Below are 25,642 nucleotides of genomic sequence, written 5' to 3'. Positions count from 1 at the left end.
GCCGCGCGTGCGCATGCGCCCAAGGAGGGAGGGGCGGGGCGAAGGGGGGTCGCGGCACCGGAAGCGGAAGCGCGCGCGCGCTCGCTCCCGTCGTCCTGGTGGTGGCGGCGGCGGCGACGGCGGAGGCGGCGGGGGGCGAAGCTCTTCCGGGGTGAAGGGCGGGAGGCGGCGGCACCGGCACCGGCACCGGCACCGGCACCGGCGGCCTCCAGCCCGGCCGACGAGCCCGAGCCGCCCCCATGGCGCTGAGCCTGGACCGCGAGGCCTACTACCGCCGCGTCAAGCGTCTCTATGGCAACTGGCAGGTGCCGCCCCCGCGCCGGGGGTTTGGGGGGGGGTCACGGGGCCCGTGGGGGGGGGTCACATGGCCCGTGGGGGGGTCACGGGGCCCGGGGGAAGCGGGTCTGGGGGTTGGGGGGGGCGTTACCGGGCTGGGGGAGGGATTTGGGGCTATTTGGGGGGGGTGGGGGGGTCATTGGGCTCGGGGGGGAGGGACCGGGGGGGGGGAGCGGACCCGGGGGGTTGGGGGGGACCTTAGGGCTGTTTTACTGGGGGGAAGGGAGGAGAGTGACCAGACCTGGGGGTCTAGGGGAGGTTTTGGGGGTGTTGGGGGAGCATGGGGCTGTTTTGGGAGAGGGAAGGGGGGGACAGTGGCCAGACCTGGGGGTCTAGGGGGAGTTTTGGGGGTGTTGGGGGGCATGGGGCTGTTTTGGGAGGGGGAAGGGGGGAAAGTGGCCAGACCTGGGGGTCTAGGGGGAGTTTTGGGGGTGTTGGGGGAGTGGGGGCAGTTTTGGGAGCAGGAAGGGGGGAAAGTGACCAGACCTGGGGGTCTAGGGGGAGTTTTGGGGGTGTTGGGGGGCATGGGGCTGTTTTGGGAGGGGGAAGGGGGGAAAGTGGCCAGACCTGGGGGTCTAGGGGAGGTTTTGGGGGTGTTGGGGGAGCGTGGGGCTGTTTTGGGAGAGGGAAGGGGGGGACAGTGGCCAGACCTGGGGGTCTAGGGGGAGTTTTGGGGGTGTTGGGGGGCATGGGGCTGTTTTGGGAGGGGGAAGGGGGGAAAGTGGCCAGACCTGGGGGTCTAGGGGAGGTTTTGGGGGTGTTGGGGGAGTGGGGGCAGTTTTGGGAGCAGGAAGGGGGGAAAGTGACCAGACCTGGGGGTCTAGGGGGAGTTTTGGGGGTGTTGGGGGAGTGTGGGGCTGATTTGGGTGGGGGGAGAGGAATAGGGGAGGTGGAAGGGGGGAGTAACTGGATGTGGGAGTCTGGGGGGGATCTAGGGCTGTTGAGGGGCAGTGTGGGGCTGTTTTGGGAGGGGGAAGAGTAGGGGAGGTAGAAGGGGGGAGTAACTGGACCTGGGGGTCTGGGGGGGGGTTGGGGGTCTTAGGGGGGAGCCTGAGGCTGTTTTGGGGGGGTAGAGAGGTGGAAGGGCAGAACAATTGGGTCTGGGAGTTTGGGGGGGTCTGGGGTCGTTGAGGGGGGGAGCGTGGGGCTGTTTTGGGAGGGGGAAGGGGGGGAGTGACCAGACCTGGGGGTCGGGGGGGGTGGGGGTCTTAGAGGGGAGCGTGGGGCTGTTTTGGGGGGGTAGAGAGGTGGAAGGGCGGAACAGTTGCGTCTGGGAGTTTGGGGGGGGGGGCTGGGGCTGTTGGGGGGGGAATGTGGGGTTGTTTTGGGGGAGAGAGGAGTAGGGGAGGTGGAAGGGGGAGAGTAACTGGACCTAGGGGTCTGGGGGGGGGTCTGGGGTCGTTGGGGGGGAGTGTGGGGCTGTTTGGGGAGGGGAGGGGGGGAGTAACTGAATTTGGGGGTCTAGGCGGGTGGTCTAGGGTAGTTGGGGGGGAGCAGGGGGGTGTTTGGGGAGGGGAGGGGAGAGTAACTGGGTCTGGGGGGGATCTGGGGTGGTTGTGGGGGCAGCGTGGGGCTGTTTTGGAGATATGAGGGGTGGAAGGGGGCAGCGACTGGGTCTGGGGCTGTTTTGGGGGGGTATATAGGGCTGGGGGGGGTCAGAGAAGCGATTTGGGGAGGGGGTGGTGAAGGAGGTCTCCAGTGGGGGGCACATAACTAGGCCGGGGGGGGGAGTTGGTCTATTTGGGGGAGGTGTAGAGCCGGGATTGGGGGGGGGGGGGGCCACCGACGCACGCGCCCCCTCCTCTCCCGCCCCCCCCAAAATTTCCACCCCGCAGAGGGGGGAGGACGAGTACGCCAACGTCGACGCCATCGTGGTCTCGGTGGGGGTGGACGAGGAGATCGTCTACGCCAAGTCCACCGCCCTGCAGGTGAGCCGGGGAGCCAAGGGGGGGGGGTCCGGGGAGCCGGGGAGGGGTCCGGGGAGCTGGGGAGAGGGTCCCCCCCCGCCGCTGACTTCGCCCCCGGCAGACCTGGCTGTTCGGCTACGAGCTGACGGACACCATCATGGTGTTCTGCGAGGACAAGATCCTCTTCATGGCCAGCAAGAAGAAGGTGGAGTTCCTCAAGCAGGTGGCCAACAGCAAGGGCAACGAGAACGCCAACGGCCTGCCCACCATCACGCTGCTGGTGCGGGAGAAGGTGAGCCGGCGCCCCGTCTCCCTCCTCCCTCCCGCCCGCCTCACCCCTGACCTCCTCCTCCTCCTCTTCCTCCTCCTCCCGGCGCAGAACGAGAGCAACAAAGCCAACTTCGAGAAGATGATCGAGGCGCTCAAGGCCAGCAAGAACGGCAAGCGCATCGGCGTCTTCAGCAAGGATAAGTTCCCCGGGGAGTTCATGAAGAGCTGGAACGACTGCTTGAGCAAGGAGGGCTTCGAGAAGGCGAGTGGCGGCGGCGAGGACGGGAAGGGGGACGGGGAGGGGAACGGGGGAAACGCGCTCACGCCGCTGCCCGTCGCCCCGCAGGTGGACATCAGCGCCGTGGTGGCTTACACCATCGCCGTCAAGGAGGACGGGGAGCTGAACCTCATGCGCAAGGCGGCCGCCATCACCTCCGAGGTCTTCAACAAGTTCTTCAAGGAGCGGGTCATGGAGATCGTGGACGCCGACGAGGTCGGAGGAGGGAGAGGGGAGGAACCCGGGCTCGAGCCGGTTGGGGGGGATCCGAGGGAGACGCGGTTGGCGCCGGGGCGTTGTTCCCGGCCGCTTGGCTCGACCGTTTCCGTGGTTTTTTCCCCCCTCCCCGCCCGCCCGCCGCGAACGCGTGCAGAAAGTCCGGCACAGCAAACTAGCCGAGTCGGTGGAGAAAGCGATCGAGGAGAAGAAGTATTTATCCGGGGCGGATCCCTCCACCGTGGAGATGTGCTACCCCCCTATCATCCAGAGCGGCGGCAACTACAACCTCAAGTTCAGCGTGGTCAGGTCCGCGCCCCGAGAGCCGCCCGCTCTTTCCCCCGCCTTCCCGCCCGGCCGTATCCGCCGGCGCGTCCTGACGCTCCCCGCTCCCTTCCAGCGACAAGAACCACATGCACTTCGGGGCCATCACCTGCGCCATGGGCATCCGCTACAAGTCCTACTGCTCCAACCTGGTGCGCACCCTCATGGTGGACCCGCCGCAGGACATGCAGGACAACTACGCCTTCCTGCTGCAGCTGCAGGACGAGATGCTCAAGGAGATGCGGCACGGTGAGCGGTTAGAGACCGCGAGCGCGGCGGCGACGCTCCGCCCGGCGCTCACGCCCGCTCCCTCGCCCCGCCAGGCGCCAAGCTCTGCGACGTCTACGCTGCCGTCATGGACGTGGTGAAGAAGCAGAAGCCGGAGCTGTTGAGCAAAATCACCAAGAATTTAGGGTGAGTTTGGGTTTATTTTCATTTTTTCTCCCCGCCTCGCAGGTCTGCTCGCCCGTCGGCGTAGCTCTTGGGCGGCGGGGGGTGTTCGGGCAGGGTTCGGCGGGGGTGTGACGCTCTCCGCTGGCTTCTCCTCTAGGTTCGCCATGGGCATCGAGTTCAGGGAGGGCTCCCTCGTCATCAACAGCAAGAACCAGCACCGGCTCAAGAAAGGTGAGCGGCGCCTCTCCGCCCGCCGCCCTTTAGCCCGCCCGGACGTCCCCCATCTCCGTTCCTTCCCTCTCCCAGGAATGGTCTTCAGCGTCAACGTCGGCTTCTCGGACCTGACCAACAAAGAGGGCAAGAAACCCGAGGAGCGGACGTACGCCATGTTCATCGGGGACACCGTGCTGGTGGACGAGGTGAGAGAGGCGGGGGGAGTCGGGGCGGCCTCGCGCCTCCCGCCGCCCGGGGCCGGGGGGCTCGCTGACCCGCGCTCCCCCGCCCCAGGACGGCCCCGCCACCGTCCTCACCGCCGTCAAGAAAAAGGTCAAAAACGTCGGCATCTTCCTCAAGGTGAGGCCGGACGCGAGGGGAGGGAGAGAGGGGGGCGGGTAGCTCGGGCGGAGGCTGACCTGCTTCTCCCCGTCTCGAAGAACGAGGACGAGGAGGAGGAAGAGGAGGAGAAAGACGAAGCCGAAGACCTCCTGGGCCGCAGCTCCCGAGCGGCGCTGCTGACGGAGAGGACGCGGGTGAGGTTCCCCCGCCTCGCGGTCGCCCCGGCGGCTCCCCGCCCGCGCCGCGTCGGCTCCGGTCGGCGGCGCCTCACGCCTCTCCCGCCCGCAGAACGAGCTGACGGCCGAGGAGAAGCGCCGGGCGCACCAGAAGGAGTTGGCCATGCAGCTCAACGAGGAGGCCCGGCGGCGGCTGACGGAGCAGAAAGGCGAGCAGCAGATACAGAAGTGAGGCGGCCGGGGTGGGGGGAACGTTTTGGGGCTGAGGGGGCCGCGGCGCCCCCCGCCTTCACCGGCCCCCCGCCTTCCTCTCTCCCCGCAGAGCCCGCAAGTCGAACATCTCCTACAAGAACCCCTCGCTGATGCCCAAGGAGCCCCACATCCGGGAGATGAAGATCTACATCGACAAGAAGTACGAGACCGTCATCATGCCGGTGTTCGGCATCGCCACCCCTTTCCACATCGCCACCATCAAGGTGAGGCCCCCGTTCCCGGCGGGGCGGCGGCCCGCCGCGGTTTCGGGCAGCAGGCCCCCGGGGGTCCCGGGGAACCGCCTCCTCACCCCCGGTTTCTCCCTCCTGGCCGCGCAGAACATCAGCATGTCGGTGGAGGGAGACTACACCTACCTGCGCATCAACTTCTACTGCCCGGGCAGCGCCTTGGGCCGTAACGAAGGCAACATCTTCCCCAACCCCGAGGCCACCTTCGTCAAGGAGATGTGAGTGCTCCGGGGCGGCGGGGGGGGACGGCGGTGGGCGCCCCGCCGCCAACCGCCCTGCCCGCTTGCTCTCGCCCCCCCCCCAGCACCTACCGCGCCTCCAACATGAAGACCCCGGGGGAGCAGTCGGTGCCGGCCGTCAACCTGCAGAACGCCTTCCGCATCATCAAGGAGGTGCAGAAACGCTACAAGACCCGCGAGGCCGAAGAGAAGGAGAAGGAGGTGAGGAAGCGAGCGGCGGGCGGTTGGGGAAGGGGGTTCGGTTCGGCCTCCCCCCGCCTCGCTCTCATCCCGCTCCCCTTTCCAGGGCATCGTCAAGCAAGACTCGCTGGTGATCAACCTCAACCGCAGCAACCCCAAGCTGAAGGACTTGTACATCCGCCCCAACATCGCCCAGAAGAGGATGCAGGGCTCGCTGGAAGCCCACGTCAACGGTACGGGGGGGGCCGGGGTGGGGGGGCCGGGGCGGCGCTGCGAGTCTCCCCGCCTCTCGCCCCTTCTCTCCCCGCGCCAGGTTTCCGCTTCACCTCGGTGCGCGGCGACAAGGTGGACATCCTCTACAACAACATCAAGCACGCCGTCTTCCAGCCCTGCGACGGCGAGATGATCATCGTCCTGCACTTCCACCTCAAGGTAGGTCGCCCGCCTCCGCCGGGCCCGCGCTCTTCCTCCCGGACCCTCACGCCCGGCCCTTTTCCTGCCCCCCTCCTCCTCCTCCTCCAGAACGCCATCATGTTCGGGAAGAAGCGGCACACGGACGTGCAGTTCTACACGGAAGTGGGCGAGATCACCACCGATTTGGGCAAGCACCAGCACATGCACGACCGCGACGACCTCTACGCCGAGCAGGTGGGAGAGCGGCGCCGGGGCCCGCGGCTTCCCCGCCCTCTCCCGCGCGCGGCCGGCCTCGACCTGCCCTCTTCCCGCCCCAGATGGAGCGGGAGATGCGCCACAAGCTGAAAACGGCCTTCAAGAACTTCATCGAGAAGGTGGAAGCTCTCACCAAGGAGGAGCTGGAGTTCGAGGTGCCCTTCCGGGAGCTGGGGTAAGCCGAGGTGCCTCCCCGCCCGCCGCCGCCGGGCCCCGCTCCGCCGCCGCGCTCACGGCCGCCCCGCCGTTGCCTCGGCAGGTTCAACGGCGCCCCGTACCGCAGCACGTGCCTGCTGCAGCCCACCAGCAGCGCCTTGGTGAACTGCACCGAGTGGGTGAGTGTTCGGGGTGGGGGGGGGGGGGTCCAGCAGGAGGAAGAGGAGGAAAACAAGCCGAAAAAATGAAGGGGGGGGGGGGCCGGGGAGCGGCTGCCCCCACCCCCGTGGTTTGACGACCCCGCTCCGGCCAGCCGCCTTTCGTGGTGACGCTGGACGAGGTGGAGCTGATCCACTTCGAGCGCGTGCAGTTCCACCTGAAGAACTTCGACATGGTCATCGTCTACAAGGACTACAGCAAGAAGGTCACCATGATCAACGCCATCCCCGTGGCCTCCCTCGACCCCATCAAAGAGTGGCTCAAGTGAGTGACTGCCCCGACACGCGCCCCGCCGGCTCCTTCGCCCGCTCCCTGACCCTCCTCTTCCTCTCCCCCGCCAGCTCCTGCGACCTCAAGTACACGGAGGGCGTGCAGTCCCTCAACTGGACCAAAATCATGAAGACCATCGTGGACGACCCCGAGGGCTTCTTCGAGCAGGGCGGCTGGTCCTTCCTGGAGCCCGAGGGCGAGGTAGGGACGGGAAGGGGGCCGCTCGCCCCCCTGCGCCGGGCGCCGCCCCCGCCCGCCCACCCGCCCGCCGCTCCCTCCGCAGGGCAGCGACGCCGAGGTGGGCGAGTCCGAGTCGGAGATCGAGGACGAGACCTTTAACCCCTCGGAGGAGGACTACGAGGAAGAGGAGGAAGACAGCGACGAGGATTACTCCTCCGAGGCCGAGGAATCAGGTAGGGCGGCTCGCCCTGCTCCGGCCGGGGCGCCCGGGCCCGGCTTTCTCCGGCCGACGCCGCTTCTCCCCTCCCCGGCAGAGTACTCCAAGGAGTCGCTGGGCAGCGAGGAGGAGAGCGGCAAGGACTGGGACGAGCTGGAAGAAGAAGCCAGGAAAGGTGAGCCGCCGACCCGCTGGGCCCTCCCCGCCCTCCCCTCCGCCCTCCCCGCCTCAGCCGCCCCTTCCCTTTCCCACCCTAGCTGACCGCGAGAGCCAGTACGAGGAGGAGGAGGAGCACAGCCGCAGCCGGAAGAGGAAGGGTCCGGCCCACGGCTCCGGCCGCAGCAGCCACAGCCGCAGCCCGGCCCGCAGCGCCGGACCCCCCAAAAAGAAGAGGAAGTAGCGCCGGACTTGACTCTCCCTCGGGGGAGCGCCAGGTCCCATCCACGAACTCTTTTTTTTTCCTCCCCCTTCCCCGATTTCCCCCCTTTTTTTTTTTTCTTTTCTCCCCCCACTTCCTCCCCCTGCCCCGTTTCTCGAGGGCTTGGTTTTTGTTGGTTTTTTTTTTGGTTTGTTTTCTTTTTTTTCTGGCCATTTGTACGGACCAAGGAGCTGTGACGACGCCCGGCCCTGCCCTCCTCCCCGCCCCGCGCTGCCCCCTTTTCCCCCCCCCAACCTGCTCCCGGGCAGTTTCCTCGGGACGGCGGGGACCTTCCCTGCCGCCCGAACGCCGCGGGCGGGAAGGGGCCGGAAAGGCTGCCCTGGACCCCCCTCGGGGTTTTTTTTTTGTTTGTATGTTTGTTTTTTTATTTGGCTCTGTCCCGTATTTATCTGCGTTTTCTGCCGGTGGGAGAGGTCCTTTTCGGGGGAAGAGGAGGGGAGCGGCGGCTCCGGCGCGGGGCCGGGAGGGAGGAGCGGGGCAGGTGCTCTCTATTTTTTTTTTTTTTTTTTTGCCGTAGTCGGTAGCTCTTGGTATTTTCAAACTTTGGAAAAATTGCAACGTTAAATAAAATGGGTTGTTTTTTTTTTTTGTTGTTGTTGTTGTCGTCGTCGTTTCCTTTCGCCCAGTTCATCTCTGCCAGGTCTTCGCCGCGGGCTGGGGAAGAGCTGGGACGGAGCCGGCCCGGCACTCGGCCTGCCGCCCCTGCCGGTACACGGCGCGGAGGGCGGCCGCCGCTTCCACGCTGACCTTGAGGCCGCCGATGGCCGCGCCGGGGGCGGCCGGGCTGAAAACTGCCCGCGGGGAGGCAGGAACGGAAAGAAAGAGAGAAAAAGAGGAAGCTTTTCGCTGCCCCGCAGGTTTTTAGGCGGCGGCGGCGGGGACCACGACCCGCCGCCGCGCTCGCGCTCACCCTCCAGCTCGCGCTCCAGCGCGTCGCGGCCCGTCCGCAGCATCTCGGCCAGGTCCAGCCAGGCGCAACCCACCTCCTCGCACTCGCCGCCGGCCCCCGCCGGGGGTTCGCTCACCACGGCGAACCGCAGCCTGCGGGAGGAGCCGGCGTGAGCCCCCCCCACACGCACACCTACCCTCGGGCTCGCGCTTTTGGGGGTGTCTTTATGGTTTTTTGGCCGGCGCTCACCGGCTGCCTCCCGCCTCCTTGTCCCGCAGCGCGGCGAAGAGCAGCTCCCGCCGAGCCTTTCCCGCCTCTCCGTCCAGCCGGATCACTGCGGGAGGCGAGAGGGGAGCGGGGCGGGTGGGGAAAGAAGGGGAGGGGGGGGAGCTGCCTTTCCCCCCTCCCCGCCCCGCGTGGGCCTCACCTCGGCTGCAGTGGAAGAAAACCTCCTCGCCGCCCCGCGGCTCCCGCAGCGACAGGGGCGTCTCGCTCTCGGCCGCCGGCACGCCGGGGAAGCGGTAATCCACGTAGAGGTGCCGCGGGCGGCCGGCGGACCGGGCCGGGGCTCGCAGGCGCAGCGAGACCACTTCCACCCGGACGCGTTCGGCGGCCTGCGGCCGGGAGAGGCGGCGGGAAGAAGCGGCGCGGTCTTCGCGCCCATCCCCGTCCCGCCGCCCTTACCGGCGCCGGTTTCCACGAGCTGCCGCCCACCACGATTTCGTCGCTGTCGGTGCTCGCCGCTTCGCTGCCGCTCTCCCAACCCTGCTCCCGGGAAGCTGCGCCCGCCGGTCCGCTCCTATCCGGCGCCGGGGGCGACTGGCCGCGCGGCGGGAGGGAACCGGGGCCTCCCGGGCACGGCTCCGGCTCCGGGGTCGGCGCGTAGCGGTGGCCCCACTCCAAGCTCAGGCTGATGGTGCCGTTGGGGTTCCCGCAGGGATCGGTCAGGGCGAAGTCTCCTGTCGGGCCCGGAGGACGGAGTCGGTCCCGGCTCGGCGCCGCGGCGGGGGGCTGCCGGATGCTCCCGGCCGGCCCGTCCCGGGTGCGTCGCCGCGATCCCGGATGCCTCGCGGGGTTCCCGGGCGCTTTGCCGTGATCCCGGGCGCCTCGTGGTGACCCCGGGGAACCTCATGGGGATCCTGGGACGCCTTGTGGCGATCCCAGGTGCCTCGCGGGGTTCCCGGGTGCCTTGTGGCGATCCCGGGCGCCTCGTGGTGACCCCGGGGAACCTCACGGGGATCCTGGGATGCCTTGTGGCGATCCCAGGTGCCTCGTGGTGACCCCGGGGAACCTCACGGGGATCCTGGGATGCCTTGTGGCGATCCCAGGTGCCTCGCGGGGTTCCCGGGCGCCTTGTCACGATCCCGGGTGCCTCGCGGTGACCCCGGGGAACCTCACAGGGATCCTGGGACACCTCGTGGCGATCCCGGGCACCTTGTGGTGATCCTGGGGCCCTCAAGAGGATCCTGGCACACCTCGTGGCGATCTCAGGTGCCTCGCCGCGATCCCAGGCATGTTACCGTGATCCCAGGCGCCTTGTGGCGACCCCGGGGACCTCACGGGGATCCTGGGACACCTCGTGGCGATCCCGGGTGCCTTGCCGCGATCCCAGGCATGTTACCGTGATCCCAGGCGCCTTGTGGCGACCCCGGGGACCTCACGGGGATCCTGGGACACCTCGTGGCGATCCCAGGTGCCTCGCCGCGATCCCAGGCATGTTACCGTGATCCCAGGCGCCTTGTGGCGACCCCGGGGACCTCGCAGGGATCCAGGGATGCCTCGTGGCGATCCCAGGTGCCTCGCCGCGATCCCAGGCATGTTACCGTGATCCCAGGCGCCTTGTGGCGACCCCGGGGACCTCGCAGGGATCCAGGGATGCCTCGTGGCGATCCCAGGTGCCTCGCCGCGATCCCAGGCATGTTACCGTGATCCCAGGCGCCTTGTGGCGACCCCGGGGACCTCGCAGGGATCCAGGGATGCCTCGTGGCGATCCCGGGTGCCTCACGGGGATCCCGGGGGCAGCTCGCCTCGAGCCTCACCTGCGACGCCGTGCCCGCGGGCCAGGGGCAGCAGCGGCACCTCCGCCTTGCCCAGGTAGGCGCCGGCTTCGGCCTCGTCGTCGTCGAAGACGTACACCCGCAGGCTCTCCAGCCGCAGGTAGCGGCGCAGCTCGGCCGTGAGCCGCAGCGGGAAGGCCCGCAGGTCGTCGAAGCGCGGGCGGCCGCTGGCCGGCACGACCCGCGTGTCGTGGTCGGGGAAGGCGAAGAAACGGTAGACGGCGTAGGGGCTGGGCCGGGCGCCGGGGCGGCGGGCTCGCAAACCCGCGCAGCCCGTCAACCGCACCCGCAGCTCGTTCCGAGCCCCCTCGGCCACCGGCGCCTGCGGGAGGGGAAGGGCGAGGGCAAGCGGAAAGGCCAGCGCCGTTCCCGGCGACGGGAGCAGCTCCGCGCGTCCCCCCCCCACCCCGTCCTCCCGCGTTCGCTCACCCCTTCCTCCGAGAGGTATCCCGAAGCTTTCAGGCGCTCCGCCGGCGGCTGCAGCCGCGTCCAGTACTCCAGCACGCCGTAGCTCTGGCCGCTCGGGCCTGCGGGGCGGGCAGAGAGGGCGGCACGCGCGGCGGCGGGCTTCACCCCTTTCTCCAGCCCGCGCTTGCTGCCAAGCGCTTGCCCCCTTCCCTCCCCGAAACCGGGGGGGGGGGGGGGCTTTCCTACCCCGCAGCGTGGCCGTGGCGTGCACCCGCCGGCCGCTGCCCAGCGCCCGGCCGAAGCGGAGCCAGCAGGACGCCAGGGTGCCGTGCTCGGCGGCGGCGGCCCAGTGGAGCTCCAGGCGGGCGGCGGAGTCGTGCAGGTAGCGCAGGAAGAGGGGTTCGGCCGGCGTCAGGTAGCGCGAGGTGAAGCCGTAGCGGGGCCGGGGCCCCGGCGCCAGGGGCGTGCAGTGGGTCTCGAAGTCGTAGACGCCGTAGGTGCAGAAGGTGAGGGCCCGGGCGTCCCCCAACCGCCTCAGCGCCTCCTCCGACAGCGCCGCCCCGGCCACGTGCAGCTCCAGCAGCGCCTCCCCGTCGCGGGGGGCCGGCGCCTCGTCCGCCGCGCTGCCGGACGGCGGGACGGGGAGGCGCCGGGCGCCGTAGGCGACGTCGCGCAGCTGCCCTGGGCGGAGGGAACAAGGCGGGTGGGTGAGGGAGGGTGGCGCCGCGCCGCCTCCCTCCTCGGCGGCCGCCCTTACCCTCCAGCTGCTGGATGCGGGCGGCGCGGAGATCCAGGAGCCGGGCTTTTTGGCGCTGCTCCTCCTCGTGGCACCGGCGCTCCCGCTCCGCCTGCAGCGCCGCGCTCTCCAGCTCGGCCTGCCGCCGTATCGCCCGCCGGTCAGCGCCGCGGCCGACGGAGCCAGGGCGCCGCCGCGGGGAAAGAAAGGGCGGCGATTTCCCCCGTTCGCCGCGGGGGGCGAGCGGGGCCCCGGACCTGGTAGTCCCGGTTGATGCGGTGCTGCAGGATCAACATGTCGCGCGTCTTCTCCAGCTCCAGGGCCGTCTCGGCGTGCGCCGCCTCCGCCTCGCGGACCTTTCGCTGCAGGGCGGCCCAAGCGAGCGGCTCCTCCGGCTCCGGCTCGGCTGAGGCTCGCGGGGAGGGCGGCACGCGGGGGCTCTCGGGGACGCCCGGCTCCTCGGGGACGCCCTCCTCTCGCTCCGTGCTGCCGGCCGGTTGCCGCTCCAGCGCCTCGCAGCCGGGCGGAGAAAGAGTCCTCGCGGCTGCGGAGCCACGCGGTAACGCACGGTTTTGGGGTTTTTTTTTTTTCCCCTTCCCCGCCAGCGGGTCGCGAGCGCTCACCTCGCTCCCGCTCCAGCGCCGCCGGCTGCTGCCGCGTCTCAGCCGGCGGCTCCTGCGGCGGCTCCTCGCGGCGCAGGGAGCTGCGGAGAGAGGGGCCGGGTGACGCTCGGGGCGCTCCCAACGGGCTGGCACACGCGCGAGCGAGCCCGCCGCACCTCCGCAGCAGCTCGTCGTAATCCTCCTTCAGCAAGTCTCGCTCCTTCTCCAGGTCCCGGATCCGCTCCCGGGACTGGAAAGGGAGGAGAAGCGGGAGCGCGAACCCGCCGCCGCGTCGGAGGCTCCGCGGGGCCGCCGCGCCGGCCGGGGGGGCTCTCCCACCTCCTCCAGCGCCCGCCGCTGGGCCCGCAGCCGCGGCAGCCGCCTCTCCAGGGCCGCGGCTCTCCGCGTCTCCTCCGCCAGCCGCCTCGCGAGCTCTTCCAGCCGGGCCAGGAGGGCTTCGCCGGCGGCTCGGGCCGCCTCCCGGTGCTGCGGGGGGAGAGAGGAGTCGCGGGGGGCCGTCTCCGGCTCGCCGGCGCGTCCTCTCCCGCCCGCCGGCGGCTACCTGCCGCAGCCGGCTCTCGTAGGCCTGGGGGAGAGAAAAGCGCGGGGCGCCGTCAACCCCTCGCGGCCGCCGCCGTCCCCCCGCGGCCGCCGTTGTCCTCCCGTGGCCGCCGCCGTCCCCCCGCGACCGCCGCCGCCGGCTTGCGCCTCACCTGCCGCAGGTCGGCGAGACGGGCTCGGGCTCCGGCCAGCTCGACGCCTTGTTCCCGCAGGAGCAGCTGCAGCCGGATCAGCTCCACGTTGTCCCGGATGGCCGCTCTGCGGAGAGGAAGCTGCTCCCACCAGGCGTTGGGATCCCGGCCGGCATCCGGCACGGCCCCGGCTTCGTTTCCCGCCCCCACCTCCACCCAAACGCGCCGACTTTCCCCCAGCAGCCGGGCGGACGTACCGACGCAGCCGGCACTGCTGCTCCGCCTCGCCGCCGCCCTGGGGCCGCCGCTCCGCGCAGCCCGCTCCCCGCGCGCTGCGAGAGACCGAGGCGGGGATGTTTTCCGTGCGGGAAAAGAGCTTAGACACAGGCAAAACACCGGTGTTGCCCCAAAGTTTGGGGGGGGGAGGGGAGCTGACAGACTCACGGCCTCTCCGCGCGGGGCCCGGCGTCCTGGGGATCCGCGCGGTCCGTTCTCGCCGCCGGTGCCGGCTCCGGCGCCCCTGGAGGGAGCAGGCGGGCGAGTTTTGGGCGGGCGCGGAGGGAGACGCGCTCGAGGGCGCTTCGGGGAGGGCGGCGGCGCTCCCAGCCTCACCCGGCCGACGCTTTCCGCTCCCTCTCGCGCCGGCGGAGCGGGCTCGGCGCGGTGGCCGGTGGCGGCGGCGCCGGAGCTGCAGCTGCTGCTGGTAGGCGAGCAGGCGCCTCCGCAGGGCCCGTTTTCGCCGCTCCAGGTCGCCCGCGCCTCCCCGCGGCTCCTCCCGGGTTTTCGTCGGCTCCGGCCGGCCGCCGGACCCCGCGGGGGCAACGGCGGGGCCGAGGGGCTGTCGCCGCCTCTCGATCCGCTCCCGCGGGCGCGAGCCACGCTCCTCCGGCTCCCCGCGGCTCCGGGGCTGCGTCGCCAGCTCTGAAAACGAAACGAAGAGCTCCGAAACGGTTCCTGATCTGAAGCCGATCCCCGTCCCGGCGGCTATCGCCTCGCGCGCTCACCTCGGGGCTTGCTCCTCGCCCCCGGGGCCTCCGCCGCGCGAGGGGCCGGCGCGCCCGCGGAGCCGAAAACCCCGCGGCGGGGCTGATCCGCGACGGGGTCCGTGTCCCTGACGGGCAGCTCTCCGGCCGTCTCGTCCAGCAGCGGCCGGGCCATGGCTGCGGGAGGGTCCGGCCTGCGAGCGGGGAAGCGACGGCGGGCCGCCGGTTAGCGGCGGTGGAGGGTTTTGCCTGCCGGTTAATCCGCTGCCATCTGCCAGGCGAATTTCAGAGGCGTAAATACCTCGGCTGCCCCAAACCCAGCGGCACCGCGTCCCGCCCGGACAGCGGGGAATATCCCCCCGTAATCCGCCTAATCCGTCGGACGCCCCCCCCCCCCCACCCCGCCAGCAGGCGCTGACGTTCCTGCCTGCGCTTCCCCGCGCCGAGGTCGGGCACGGCGGCGCCCCGGCTCCGTGCCCGACCTCGGCGTGATTTTTCGGGGCGCGAAAAGCCCCCCTCGGCGGAGGAGGAAGGCGCCTCGGCGGGGAGGGGGGGTGCTGGCGTACGTGAGCCGGCGCTGGGGCTGTGGTGAGAGTGGTTTCAGCGCGGCGGAAGGCGAGTCGAAGGCGGCGGAGGCCTCGCCGCGCGGCCGGCCTGCGCTGGAGCAGTTGGGCTGTAGCGGCGCGCGCGGCAGGCGCTCACCGCGGCTCTTTTCTCTCCGTAGACGGCGCAAACTCGCCGCCCTGTAACCGGAGTCCGGCTTCGGTCCAGCCAGCCCCGGAGCGGGAGCGCGATTTCCAGGTGAGGGTCTTGCCGCTCGAACTGCGCCGCCGGTCGCGTTGCTTGGGCAAAAAACAAAAAAAACGGGGTGCTGCCGTCCCCCGGCTCGGAGCAAGCGCGGGGAATTTCTCCGTCCCGAGATCGGGCAGGTTTGCCTCCCCTCGCGCCCTACGGGCTGCGGGGAACGCTGGTCGGCGCGGCGTGCGGTTCCCTTCTCGGAGCGGGGCGGCTCGTCCTCCCCGACCCGCCGCTTGTGCGGCGCGGACGGCTTTTGGGACAGGCGCTAGAGGCAGGCGCGTTGCTCCGACTCGCGCTTTGACCTGGGGAAGCGTGGATCGGGGAAGGAGGACCAGAAGGAAAAATTAAGGAAAACGGTAACAAGCGCGGCCTGGTGCTCTCTTAGCAGCAGACAAGCGGGAAAGGCCAGTTCTTCCCAAAAGCTCAATCGTTTTCCGGCTGGTGCTAGCCACGAAACTACCAGACTGCCGAGACCTCAATAATTTGCTGCTTGAACGAGTCGCGAGGAACTTTTACATAGAGCTGACAGACCGAGAGACTAACGGTTCATGTGGTTGGGGCAAAGAGCAGCTATAAGGTCATTTCTGCCCTGAAAGACAGAGTGAAACTAGGCGGTTTTCTCCCCCACAGCACTCAGCTATGCTATACAGCACACCGGAAAGATGATGCGCCTTTCCCACCTGGCCCCGGCTCATTTAATCGCGTGTCATTTCCCAGCTCTCTTTGAGGCCGGCTAACCCCCGCCACGAGGCCACAAACGGGGGTGAAACCCGGTTCCCACCAGCCTGCGCAGCGGCGTTTCGAGCTGCGCGGGTCACCGCGGCTTTCTGACCGCAGCTTTTTGGGACAAATGTCTCGGTTCGCTCTGAAGTGAACACGAGCAAGCAGCCGCTCCTGGAGGGCAGCGGGGCTGAGGGCTGGCAGGAGGGGTAAACACCCAGCGCGCGGCCGCCACGGATGCTGCTGGAGCTGCGTTTTGTCCTCTCCCGTGCAGAAACATCCTCTCTCGAGCAGAAACGCTGAGCGGAGAGGAGCGGGCGGAGGTCCACTGGCGAACCGCAGGAGAGCGGCTTCCTCGGTCGCGGCCACGCAAGGACCCGGCATGGACAACTCCTCCCAGTGGCACGTGCCCTTTAACGCCACCAAGTATTTCCTCGTCCCCATCTACAGCCTCGTGCTGGTGGCCGGTCTGCCCCTCAACGCCCTGGCCTTCTGGGCCCTGCTGTGCCAGGCCAACGCGTCGGCGCTCTCCGCCTACTTGCTGAACGCGATGGCGGCCAACCTGCTGCAGCTTCTGACGCTGCCCTTCTGGATCCACTACAGCCAGCGGGACCACGCTTGGCCCTGGGGCAGCGCCGCCTGCACAGGGGTGGGCCTGGCCTTCCTCGCTGCCCTCTACGCCAAGAACAGCTTCCTCTGCCTCATTGCCGTGGCGCGCTACCTGGGGCTGGCGCATCCCCTGCGCTTCCGCGGGCTGCAGGCGGCCCGCAGCGCGGCCGGGGTGAGCGCTGCCTCGTGGGCGCTGGTGGTCACCGTGTGCCTGGTGGGCGGCGTCCTCCAGCCCTCGGAGATGCTGAAACCTCACCTCTGCTACGAGCAGCTGTGCCCGAGGGAAAAGGGCTACGCCTTGTTCAGGACCACCGCCGCGGCCCTCTCCTTCTTCCTGCCCTGCTTCTTCATGACTTTCTTCTACCTCCGCGGCCTGGGGAAGCTCAAGGAGATGACCAGCCTGGATGGGAAAGCCAAGCGGAAGATCGCCCGGTCCATCGCTTGCATGATTGCCGCCTTCTACCTGCTCCAGGTCCCTTACCAGGCCACCTCCTACTCCAGGTTCGTGGCGCAGCTGCTGTCGGAGGACACCTGCCCCTTCCAGAGCCGCCTCTTCCTCTACGACCGCCTGGCGCTGTGCCTCACCGCCCTCAGCGACGTGGCCGACCCCCTCCTCTACGTCCTGCTCCTCGGCGACGCGCGGGAGGAGCTGGGGAAGCGCCTGGCTGGCCGGGGCAGAGCCCCTCACCGCCGGCCGATGGTGTCCGGCACGGCCCGGCCGGACGCGGCCCAACCGGCGTGCACCGCGCTGTGACCCCCCCCCCCCAACCGCCCAGCCCCCAAACCTCCATCCCGGCCGCCGCCATCTCCGCTTCGGGAAGAGCATCCGGGACGGAGCGAGCCCCGGGATCAGGGCTGGCGGCAGGGCCGGGGGGGGGGGGGGAACACGACCAGGCCCCGTGAGGCGGCAGTTGGGGGGGGGGGGGCTCAAACAAGCCTCGTTTTTTGGGGCCGTTCCCCACTTTTCCTCACCGCATCAAGCGATTTTTGTTTTTTTTCCAAACGTTCCCCCCCCCCCAAAAAAAAAAAACCCATTTTCCTGCCTCCGGGATGACGACGACGACGCGGTCTCGTCCCCCCCCCCCCCCCCGCCCTCACACCCCGGCAGCGCCCCTCTCCTGTCAGGGTGGCCCCGCCCCCAGGCTGCCGGTAACGGTGCCCGAGCTTTCAAACCAGCCTATCAGCGTGCAGCGTTGAGGTGGCCGGGAGATTGACAGGAGGATGGAACAATAGCCTGCCGGCACCGCGCCCCGCCTCAGCCAATCGTCGTCGAGGACGGTGCCGAAGCTCCCGCCCTCCCTCTCCTGGCCCTTGCGTCATTGTCTTCTGGCCAATAGGAAATCGCCGGCGCGGAGTGTCGGGGCGGGGGGGGAGCCGTGGGAGAGCACAAGGCGCACGCGCAGAACGGCTCGGTTTCAGCGCTCGGGCTACGCCCCCCTCTGCCCCCGGTCTATGGCAGCCCCGCCTAGGGGCGGGGAGCGCCGGCGCCGCTCCCACGTTTATAGGCGGAAAGGGGTAAACGAACAGCACTCTCGACCAATCAGAACAGACACCGGCCTCGCGCCTTGGAGTGACAAGCAGGCTCGCCAATCGCCTCCTCCTCCCGCCTCCCGCGCTGCCGCGCGTTGGCCCGCCCTCTCCCCTCTGTCATTGGCTGGTCCGCGGACGGGCACCCCGCTCAGCGAATCGCGGCGCGCAGCGCCTCCCCTGCCGTCCAACGGCGGCGCGGCGGGGGGGGTTGGGCTGGCTTTCGTCCGGGCCGAGCAGCGCAGAGGGCGGCGTGGGCGCCATTTTGTGAGCAGCCTCAAGCGGGGAGGCGGCGGCGAGGAGGAAGCAGAAGCGGGCAGCGTGCGCCGGAGCGAGCGGTGAGTGGCCGCCGTTTCCCCGCTCCCGGGGTGGGGCGGGGGGGGCGGGGGGGGCTGGGCCGCAGCCAAGGGAGCCGGCGGCGCCGGTTTAGTTAACGGCGTCACACCGCCCCCCCTCTCCACCGCCTCAGCGCGAACCAGCCGTTGTTCCCCCCCCCACACACACCCTTCCCATCGCCGTGATGGTGGGAGGGGGGGCGGTTAACGGCTGCCTTGAGGAGGAGGAGGAAGGGGGGGGAGGGGGATGATGGCGGCGCGTCCCACAGCGCCGTATGTGTGTGTGGGGGGAGGGGGAGCCGTTGGCCGGGCGCGACCACGGCGAGAGCCGGGGAGGGGGGGGGGGAGGAGGGGAAGCGGAGAACGGAGCGGCGCCTCCTTGTGGGCGATACCATTCTGCGGTGGAGGGGGGGGGAACGCGCTGCGTAAACAGCCCTTGTGGGAAGGGGCCGGGAGGAGGGGGCGTGGCCAAGCCGGGAGGAGGGGGCGTGGCCAAGCCAGGTGAAAGCCGCCAGCCCGAGGAGGGGGCGTGGTCAAGCCAGGTGAAAGCGGCTAGCGCCCCGAGGGGGCGTGGCCATCCTGGAGTGGGCGTGGCCAGCCCGCTGAGCAGAGTCAGACGGGATTGGGGTAAGGGGGCGTGGCCATCCCAGGAGGGGGCGTGGCCACACTCCACGTGGCGCTGGCCCTGTTGAAGCCCCAAAGCTGCCGGGGTTGTTGGGGGGGGGGGGGGGGGAAGGAGGAGGTAACAGGACGTCGCTGCCCGAAGATTTGGGTGGAAAACAGGCCGCTTTTGGGGCTGGATTTCTCCCTCCCCCCCTTTTTCCCCTTACCCCCCTTAAAAAAAACAAAATAAATACAAACTGCTTTTCTGCATTTCTCGCCTTCCTGTCTCTCGAGCCGTAGCCCGAGGCAGTCGCCGCCTGTCGTAGCCCCTTCCCGCCCTCCCGGGCCGGATCACACGCGAGCGGGTGTATGTAGCACTGTATTTCTCTTCCAGGCTAAAGGCTCCTCTCTGCCATCATCATCATCACGATACTCACTCGCCAGCTTTTCTGGTTCCTTCCGAGATTGTAACTTTATTCCCCCCCCCCTTCCCCCTCTTGTCGTTTTGCTGGTAATAACCTGCTTCTGCAGTATCTGGCAGGGTTTAAAAAGCGGGGGGGAAAAAAAAAAGCAAACAAACCAAAAAAAAAAACACCCAAAAGACTTTCTTCTGGCCTCTGCTGTGACTCAGATCCCCGAGGTTGCTTGAGCTCCAGTGACCTGGCTTGTAGATCCCTCTTCGCATCCTCTTTCAGGATCCGATGTGTCGTGTGTTCGCTCGGTTCTCCCGTCTCCTCCTTGCCTCAGGGTTATGCGTGTGAGCCTGATGCATCGCCCTGTACGAATCCGCCCTCCGCCACAAGCTCACAGGTGTCTGACGTCCGAGCTGCTCCCTCGGAGACGGGAGAAGCAGAAGGGATTAGAGCGGAGACGGTTTTAAGAGCGTTAGCTGGAAGCGAGGACAGCTGTGAGCTTGGGGCCGTTGGGAGGCCGGCCGATCTCTCTTGGGGGGAGCGGGAGAGGCGGGCAGCGTTGCTGAGGAACCCTGACTCAATCTGTCCCTTCTCCTTTCACAGGGCAGCGAGGCGAAACCCCATCCCTCCTCACTGGAGCTCAGCTTCGTATTAACTCCCCTCCCCACACACGCACACCTCCCGATTTTATAGAGCCATTTTAACGGTGCCCCTGCGGCCTCTTGCTCCCCGCGCCACACTGGAGCTGGATTTAAGATGTAATTTTGAGAGTCAACCTGTATTTTTTTTGCAGCAGCTGGGTTAGAGGAGGAGCCTTTTAGCCCCTCATGAGCTGACCTCTCTCGGGTATTTTTAGAGTGAAGTGATGGTGTGCAAAGGGCTTTGATGGTCTCCTGCCGAGAGCTCTCCCCGCGCGGTCCTCTGGCAACCGCGGCTGGAACAGAGCGTGAGAGAGAGGGAGAGAACAGAAATGATCGTTGCTGACTTGACCTTTCGGCACCTCCCGTTTTTCTAATCTGGGCTATTTTTATTTTTGTTTTTTTACAGCGAGATTTTTTTGATCTTCAGCTACAGTAAGTTATTCAAAATTTTTTTCATTTTTCCTGCCTTTCCACTGATTTCCTTTTTATTGTTGTTGCTAGTTACTATTACTATTATACTACTATAATGCTGATGACTTTACTATGATGATATGTTGCTGATGGTGATGATAATGACACTGCTGATTTTTAACCGGATGAAATCGAGTTTTTCTGAGTGTTCCTGACTGAGCTGGGTTTTTACCCTTTGTGAGACACAGCGAGGTTTTTAAAATTTTTAAGTGGATTGATCACGTTAACTCTTTCCCCCCCCTCCCCCGACTGCTGAGAGTGGGACCCGGTTTCTCCTGAACTGTTTTAGAGCGTCTCTGGAAGTCTGTATTTTTATTTTTTTTTATTTTTTTTATTTTTTTTTATTTTTTTAATTTTTACTCTTTCGTTTGTGCCATTTTTAAACTGTTGCTGCCATATGATGTCTGTGGTGCTGGTCGCCTGCGGCGGCGACGGCCCTTTCCCCCCCGAACGGCCCCTCCCTCCTCCTCCTGTCCCCCTTTTTCCTCCCCTCCTCCCCGAAACCCCTCGTCCTGCTCTCTTCCTCTACGCCGTCCTTCCCTCAAAACAACCCACCGCGATGCCACGGACGCCCGGCCTGGAGCGACGGCAGCCGGCGGAGCCAGCCGCGGAGCAGATAAACCCCTCCCGGGCCATGGTAAGAGGTGCGAGGGCCAGTAGGTTTCCTTGCGAGCTTCGGCCGCCAGAGCTAAAGGTCCTGGCACGGAAGAGGCGCCGCCGCCGGGACTTGCTTAGCGCGAGAGGCCCGGTCAGGGTCAGCCCGCCGCCGGGACGCCCGCTCGGCTCGGCGCGGCCCCGCAGGCTCCCGGCGATTCGGCTCGGCTCCTGAGCGAGGATTTAAAAAAAAAAACCCGCGGGGTCGCGCGGCGGCCGCCGCTGCCTCCGGCGTCGCGAGAAGAGCGGAGGAAGGAACGCGGTCCGACGCGGAGCCCCGAAGACCTCGCAGACGGCCCCGCCGCTGCCGTAACGGCCTCCTGCCAAGGCGCCCGGCGTCCTGCGAGCCGACCCGCGCGGCCGCCCGTCCGGAGACGGCGCGGGGCCAGAGCGCGCCGGGGACGAAGCGAAGTTACCGACGGCGCCCTCCGCTCACGGGAGGGCAGGTCGTTCCCGGCTGGTGCTTGTGGCAAAGGCGGCTGGGAAAACACGCGGAAGAAAACCTCCACGGAAACCCCTCGCGAAGAAACCCTCGGCGGCCGCGCCGAGCCGCTCTTGGGGCCCTCCTGCCGCCCCCGCGGAGGGCGTCCGCGGCGAAGCCGGCGCCGTTCGGCGTCCGAAGCTGTGCCCGCCTTAAGGCGGCAGCGCGCTGAGCCTCGAGGACGGGTTCACCGGAAGATTTGGCCGCGCAGCCGCTTCGGAAACGGACAGCGCCAACGCGGCGGTCCGGGCTGAGCGCGGACCCGCGCCCGGAGGCGAAGAGGCCGGCGTTCGGTGCAGGTTTTTTTCCGTCAATCTACGTCAATCCGTCAATCTACAGAGACTTGAATCGATGCCGGCACCCGGTCGCGTGCCGAACCCGTCTCGCCGTCCCTCTTAGCGCCGGGGCGCCCGCGTGGGACGTCGCGGGAGGCGAAGCGGGGGCTGAATCTGGCCGCCAGCAAGTCGTTTCTCCTCGGCCTCCGATTCGCGGGCTGGATCGGAGGGAGAGCGGCGTTGCGGCTCGCGCTTTGCCGATCGGGTGGCCGGATCCGGTGGGCTCGGTGCTAGAGGAAGGACCCGGCTGTGGCGATGGGATGGCGGCGGGGTGGGGGGGTTGGTTTGCTTTTCTTTTCGGGGAGGCGGGGGCTGCCGCTGCTCTGACTGCATCTGCCTCCCCCGGCAGGTCCTCGCCGCCCGTGAGCCATGGCCAGCAACGTCACCAACAAGACGGACCCGCGCTCCATGAACTCGCGCGTCTTCATCGGCAACCTCAACACGCTGGTGGTGAAGAAGAGCGACGTGGAGGCCATTTTCTCCAAGTACGGCAAGATCGTGGGCTGCTCCGTGCACAAGGGCTTCGCCTTCGTGCAGTACGTCAACGAGCGAAACGCCCGCGCCGCCGTGGCGGGCGAGGACGGCAGGATGATCGCGGGCCAGGTCCTAGGTGAGCCACGTCCCCGCGCCCCGCCTCGGTGGGGACGGGCGGCGGCGCGAGCGGTTGTCGCGTTAACCGAACCGGACTCTCTCCCCGAAGGGTTTAGCACTGGCCTAATCCCCGGGGATTCGACGGGAGCCAGGTGAGTCGCGTCTTAACCCGGTGACTCGCCTCGTCCTGCTTCGGACCGGTGGATTTCGGGGCGATTGCTTTAGCGTGGTTTGGCGGAGCCGAGCGGCCGTCGCCTGAGCTGCGCTGGCGCGCTCCCTGCGGGGCCCCGTCGGCAGCAGGAAAACGGGTCCGGGACTGCTAAACTCTGCCGCCGTCGCGTCGCCAGCGCGAGCGACGCTCCCTCGCTCCTCGGCGGCCCTGTCCTACCAGCCGGTTTGCCAGCTGCGCCGCAGAGGCCCTGGAGCTCTGCGGGCATCCGATCCCGGCCCCGTCGGCAGGTAAGAGCGGGCTTCGTCGCTCAGCGGCGCTGTGTTTCTCGCTCAGATATTAACCTGGCAGCCGAGCCGAAGGTGAACCGAGGCAAGGCCGGCGTCAAGCGGTCGGCGGCGGAGATGTACGGGTCAGTAGCTGCGCCACCTTCTCCGTCCCCTCTAGTCAGGTCGGGACCCTTATTTTTTCTATGTTGCGTTTCGGGTATCTCTTAATTTTTCCCCCACCCTTTCCCACCTTCCCGGAGGTGAGGAGGGACTGCGGCGAGGGCTGCGCTTCTCCTTCCGCCGCTCTGGGCTCCCTCCTCGCCTCCCGCCGCCAGGCAGCCCTGACCGCGCCGCCCCGGCTTTGTCTTGCAGGTCCTCCTTTGACCTGGACTACGATTTCCAGCGGGATTACTACGACAGGTAGGAGGCCGCGGGGTGCCCGCTCCGTCCCCGTTTCGGGAGCGGCACCTCCAGACGGAGAAGCGGCGGCTTCCCTTTCCTCACCTCGTCCCTCCTCTGCCCCCCCCCCCCACCCTCGCAGGATGTACAGCTACCCGGCTCGCGTGCCCCCGCCGCCTCCCATCGCCCGGGCCGTGGTGCCCTCCAAACGCCAGCGCGTCTCCGGCAACACGTCCCGCAGGGGCAAGAGCGGCTTTAACTCCAAGAGCGGCCAGCGAGGTTCCTCCTCCAAGTCCGGCAAATGTACGTGTCCGGCCGAGCGCCGCCGGAGGCGCCGGCCCGTCCCCTTTCCCCGCTTGGGGCCGGGTTCGAGCCTCCGGCCTCACTCTTTCCCCGCCGTTCTCGGTCGCAGTGAAAGGCGACGACCTGCAAACCATTAAGAAGGAGCTGAGCCAGATCAAACAGAAGGTGGATTCGCTGCTGGAGAGCCTGGAGAAGATCGAGAAGGATCAAAGTAAACAGACGGGTGAGGGCGGGGGGGGCCCGGGGCGCGTCACCTCGCACACATTTTCCCCCCCCCCTTCGTCCCCGACCTCCGCCGGGAGCGGGGGCCGCCGCCAGCCCCGTGACGCCTCTCTCCTCTCCCCTCCCTCGCCCTCGTCCTTGCAGAACAGAAGAACGACAAGTCCGAGGAGGAGCAGAGCAGCAGCTCCATGAAGAAGGAGGAGAGCAACGTCAAGATGGAGTCGGAGGCGGGGGCCGACGACTCGGCCGAGGAGGGGGACCTGCTGGATGACGACGACAACGAGGATCGGGGAGACGATCAGGTACGGAGCTAGGAGGCTCGAGGGCCCGTGACGGGCCGAGGGAGCCCCTCTCCCCCGTCCCTCACCCCCCCTTTCTCGCAGCTGGAGTCCATAAAGGGGGACGAGAAAGAGGCAGAGGAAGGAGAGGATGACAGAGACAGCGCCAATGGCGAAGATGACTCCTAAGCTCCCCCTCCCCCAGCAAAGGCACCCATCTTAAAAAACAACAACAAAAAAAAAACAAAAACAAAAAACAAAAAAACCGAGCCTGGCCCCCGCCCCGCCGCCCCCTCCTCGCTGCCCGCTGCCCCGTGTTCATGGTGTCGTGTCTCCTGCCGCGCCTCTGCTCTCACTGTAGTTCTGTTCGGTCCCCCTGTAATTTTCCTCTTTTAATTTTGATACCTCTTTACGACTTAACAATAAAAAGGACGTATGGTTTTTACCTGCTGGTGTGTGGGGCTGAATCCGTCCCTCGAGAGGCTCTGTCATCACCTGCTAACCTTTTTTAACGTTGCGCTCAGAGCTCTCGACTTGTTCTCTTGCCCCCCCAACTGCTCCCTTTTCCTCCCTGTGCGCCCCTGCTGGGCCAAGCCCCAGGTGGGGCTGGAGCAGGGGGGGGAAGGAAAAGGGATGCGTTGGAGCGGGGGATCGTGGTGGGATGGGGTCGGGGTGGGGGGGAGGAGAGATCCTCAAGAAGAGCAGAAGAACCACACGGAGCTCAACCAAGGTGAGCGCAGGCTCCTGCCCCTGGGGAGGAAGAAGCCCACGCACCACGACGGGCTGGGGGTGACCTGCTGGAGAAGGACCTGGGGCGTCCTGGTGGACAGGAGGTTGGCCAGGAGCCAGCAGCGCACCTTGCGGCCAAGAAGGGCTTCCAGCTGGCCGTTTCAGTCTGTGCAGCGTGCTGGGAGACGTCGCCTTCCCGTACTGGGCTGCGGGCAAGTCGCAGCTTTGCTCGGGATTGGGGCCAGTTAGGCAGCAGGGCTCGTACCAGCCCAGCCTCATACCTATGGGCTTCTTTGGGCTTGTGCTGGCCTCCATGGGCTCGTACGGACCCGCGCTGGGCTCCGCGCACCCAGGCTGAGCCCTAAGGGGGTTCCTAGCACGCTGTGCTAGGCCTTACAGGCTCCTAGGGTCCCACGTCGGCCCCTACGGGCTCGAAGGGGCCCGTATGTGACTCTAGGAGCTCCTACAGGCCCAAGCCAAGCTTAGGCAGCCCCGCATGGGTCTCAACGGGCTCGTATGGTCCCGCATGCAGCACATACTGCCCACAAAAAGGCCTACGGGCTCGTAGGACCTGAGCAGGACTCTGTGGGCTTGCATGGGCCACCAAAGGGCTCCATGGAGTCATCATGGCCCAGGCCAAGACTTAGGGGCTCATACAGGCCGTTGCTGGCCTCCATGGGATCACAAAGGGTCTCGATGGGCCTCCATGGGCAGGAAGAAGCCTGCACGAGCGAGGCAGGGGCCTCAAAAATGCCTGGGACTTCCTAAGGGACCTAACAGACATTGGAGAGCTTGCGCCAGGATCCAAAAGCGTCCAAGGGCCAATTCTGGGCTCTACGGGCTCGTATGGCCCTAAACCGAGATACAGGGTCTTCGAAGACACTGTGCAAAGCCCGTAGAGGCTGACACAGGCATCCAAAGCCTCCGCAAGTACTCGCCCAAGATGGCAAAGGTGGGGGCGCAACAACACAAGCTCAAACGAGCCCGCCGAGCCCGTTACGGGCCACAGCGAGCTCGGCGAGGCCCGCGCCGACGCGCCAGGGCCCGGGGCGGGCGGGGGCGAGCCCGCCGAGCCTGTTACGGGCCACAGCGAGCTCGGCGAGGCCCGCGCCGACGCGCCAGGGCCCGCGGCGGGCGGGGGCGAGCCCACCGAGCCCGCCGCGGGCCACGGCGAGCTCGGCGAGGCCCGCGCCGACGCGCCAGGG

At 67.7% G+C, this 25,642-nt stretch overlaps 4 protein-coding genes across 22 annotated transcripts; 3 read left to right on the top strand and 1 right to left on the bottom strand.

The window, feature by feature from the left end:
- The first annotated feature begins 75 nt into the window (after positions 1-75).
- On the top strand, positions 76-8,112 carry SUPT16H (SPT16 homolog, facilitates chromatin remodeling subunit). The gene is made up of 26 exons (XM_068921840.1): positions 76-305; positions 2,172-2,264; positions 2,365-2,535; positions 2,623-2,775; positions 2,860-3,006; positions 3,164-3,315; positions 3,407-3,579; positions 3,654-3,744; positions 3,881-3,954; positions 4,030-4,142; positions 4,231-4,296; positions 4,377-4,472; positions 4,567-4,682; positions 4,777-4,930; positions 5,045-5,172; positions 5,259-5,394; positions 5,480-5,606; positions 5,687-5,805; positions 5,896-6,021; positions 6,105-6,217; positions 6,302-6,377; positions 6,512-6,681; positions 6,759-6,888; positions 6,971-7,100; positions 7,182-7,259; positions 7,342-8,112. Exons 1-26 carry the CDS (start codon positions 240-242, stop codon positions 7,482-7,484), a joined length of 3,141 nt encoding a protein of 1,046 aa, XP_068777941.1. The 5' UTR covers positions 76-239; the 3' UTR covers positions 7,485-8,112.
- On the bottom strand, positions 8,093-14,065 carry RPGRIP1 (RPGR interacting protein 1). Its single transcript, XM_068921707.1, has 15 exons — positions 13,912-14,065; positions 13,352-13,828; positions 12,929-13,239; positions 12,778-12,801; positions 12,555-12,701; positions 12,392-12,465; positions 12,237-12,316; positions 11,871-12,157; positions 11,635-11,752; positions 10,452-11,558; positions 9,097-9,371; positions 8,840-9,026; positions 8,662-8,746; positions 8,434-8,564; positions 8,093-8,314 (listed from the first exon to the last, which is right to left on the bottom strand). Exons 1-15 carry the CDS (start codon positions 14,063-14,065, stop codon positions 8,151-8,153), a joined length of 3,621 nt encoding a protein of 1,206 aa, XP_068777808.1. The 3' UTR covers positions 8,093-8,150.
- A 413-nt stretch (positions 14,066-14,478) lies between these two features.
- LOC138062811 (G-protein coupled receptor 4-like) lies at positions 14,479-16,978 on the top strand. The gene is made up of 2 exons (XM_068921834.1): positions 14,479-14,691; positions 15,683-16,978. Exon 2 carries the CDS (start codon positions 15,791-15,793, stop codon positions 16,769-16,771), a length of 981 nt encoding a protein of 326 aa, XP_068777935.1. The 5' UTR covers positions 14,479-14,691; positions 15,683-15,790; the 3' UTR covers positions 16,772-16,978.
- A 440-nt stretch (positions 16,979-17,418) lies between these two features.
- On the top strand, positions 17,419-24,153 carry HNRNPC (heterogeneous nuclear ribonucleoprotein C). Of its 19 annotated transcripts, none has more exons than XM_068921888.1 (10): positions 17,694-17,882; positions 19,499-19,653; positions 19,943-19,968; positions 21,827-22,087; positions 22,574-22,688; positions 22,879-22,926; positions 23,048-23,208; positions 23,318-23,419; positions 23,575-23,732; positions 23,814-24,153. In XM_068921888.1, the coding sequence occupies exons 4-10, from the start codon at positions 21,847-21,849 to the stop codon at positions 23,895-23,897; spliced, it is 909 nt and encodes a 302-aa protein (XP_068777989.1). In that variant the 5' UTR covers positions 17,694-17,882; positions 19,499-19,653; positions 19,943-19,968; positions 21,827-21,846; the 3' UTR covers positions 23,898-24,153. The 19 variants fall into 19 exon arrangements, with proteins under 19 accessions (XP_068777984.1, XP_068777995.1, XP_068777988.1 ...); XM_068921895.1 differs by having other exon boundaries at positions 17,730-17,882; positions 22,574-22,649; XM_068921884.1 differs by having other exon boundaries at positions 17,750-17,882; positions 23,318-23,431.
- The last annotated feature ends 1,489 nt before the right edge of the window (positions 24,154-25,642 follow it).

Source organism: Struthio camelus, chromosome 29 (assembly GCF_040807025.1).
Source record: "Struthio camelus isolate bStrCam1 chromosome 29, bStrCam1.hap1, whole genome shotgun sequence".
Lineage (NCBI taxonomy): Eukaryota > Metazoa > Chordata > Aves > Struthioniformes > Struthionidae > Struthio > Struthio camelus.
Note: the sequence above shows the minus strand (reverse complement) of the source record. Positions and strands in the feature narration are given on the sequence as shown.

Bases quoted from the DNA above. Each gene is read 5' to 3' on its own strand.
- RPGRIP1 (XM_068921707.1), bottom strand. From the start codon at position 14,065: ATGGCCCGGCCGCTGCTGGACGAGACGGCCGGAGAGCTGCCCGTCAGG. The intron at 13,240-13,351 runs GTGAGTCTGTCA...GGTCTCTCGCAG, and splicing joins GGGCCCCGCGCGGAGAGGCC to CGCGCGGGGAGCGGGCTGCG. The intron at 12,158-12,236 runs GTGAGCGCTCGC...GTGGCTCCGCAG, and splicing joins GGCGCTGGAGCGGGAGCGAG to CCGCGAGGACTCTTTCTCCG.
- SUPT16H (XM_068921840.1), top strand. From the start codon at position 240: ATGGCGCTGAGCCTGGACCGCGAGGCCTACTACCGCCGCGTCAAGCGT. The intron at 3,007-3,163 runs GTCGGAGGAGGG...GAACGCGTGCAG, and splicing joins AGATCGTGGACGCCGACGAG to AAAGTCCGGCACAGCAAACT. The intron at 6,682-6,758 runs GTGAGTGACTGC...CTCCCCCGCCAG, and splicing joins CCCATCAAAGAGTGGCTCAA to CTCCTGCGACCTCAAGTACA.
- LOC138062811 (XM_068921834.1), top strand. From the start codon at position 15,791: ATGGACAACTCCTCCCAGTGGCACGTGCCCTTTAACGCCACCAAGTAT.
- HNRNPC (XM_068921883.1), top strand. From the start codon at position 21,847: ATGGCCAGCAACGTCACCAACAAGACGGACCCGCGCTCCATGAACTCG. The intron at 22,927-23,047 runs GTAGGAGGCCGC...CCACCCTCGCAG, and splicing joins CAGCGGGATTACTACGACAG to GATGTACAGCTACCCGGCTC. The intron at 23,432-23,574 runs GTGAGGGCGGGG...TCGTCCTTGCAG, and splicing joins GGATCAAAGTAAACAGACGG to AACAGAAGAACGACAAGTCC.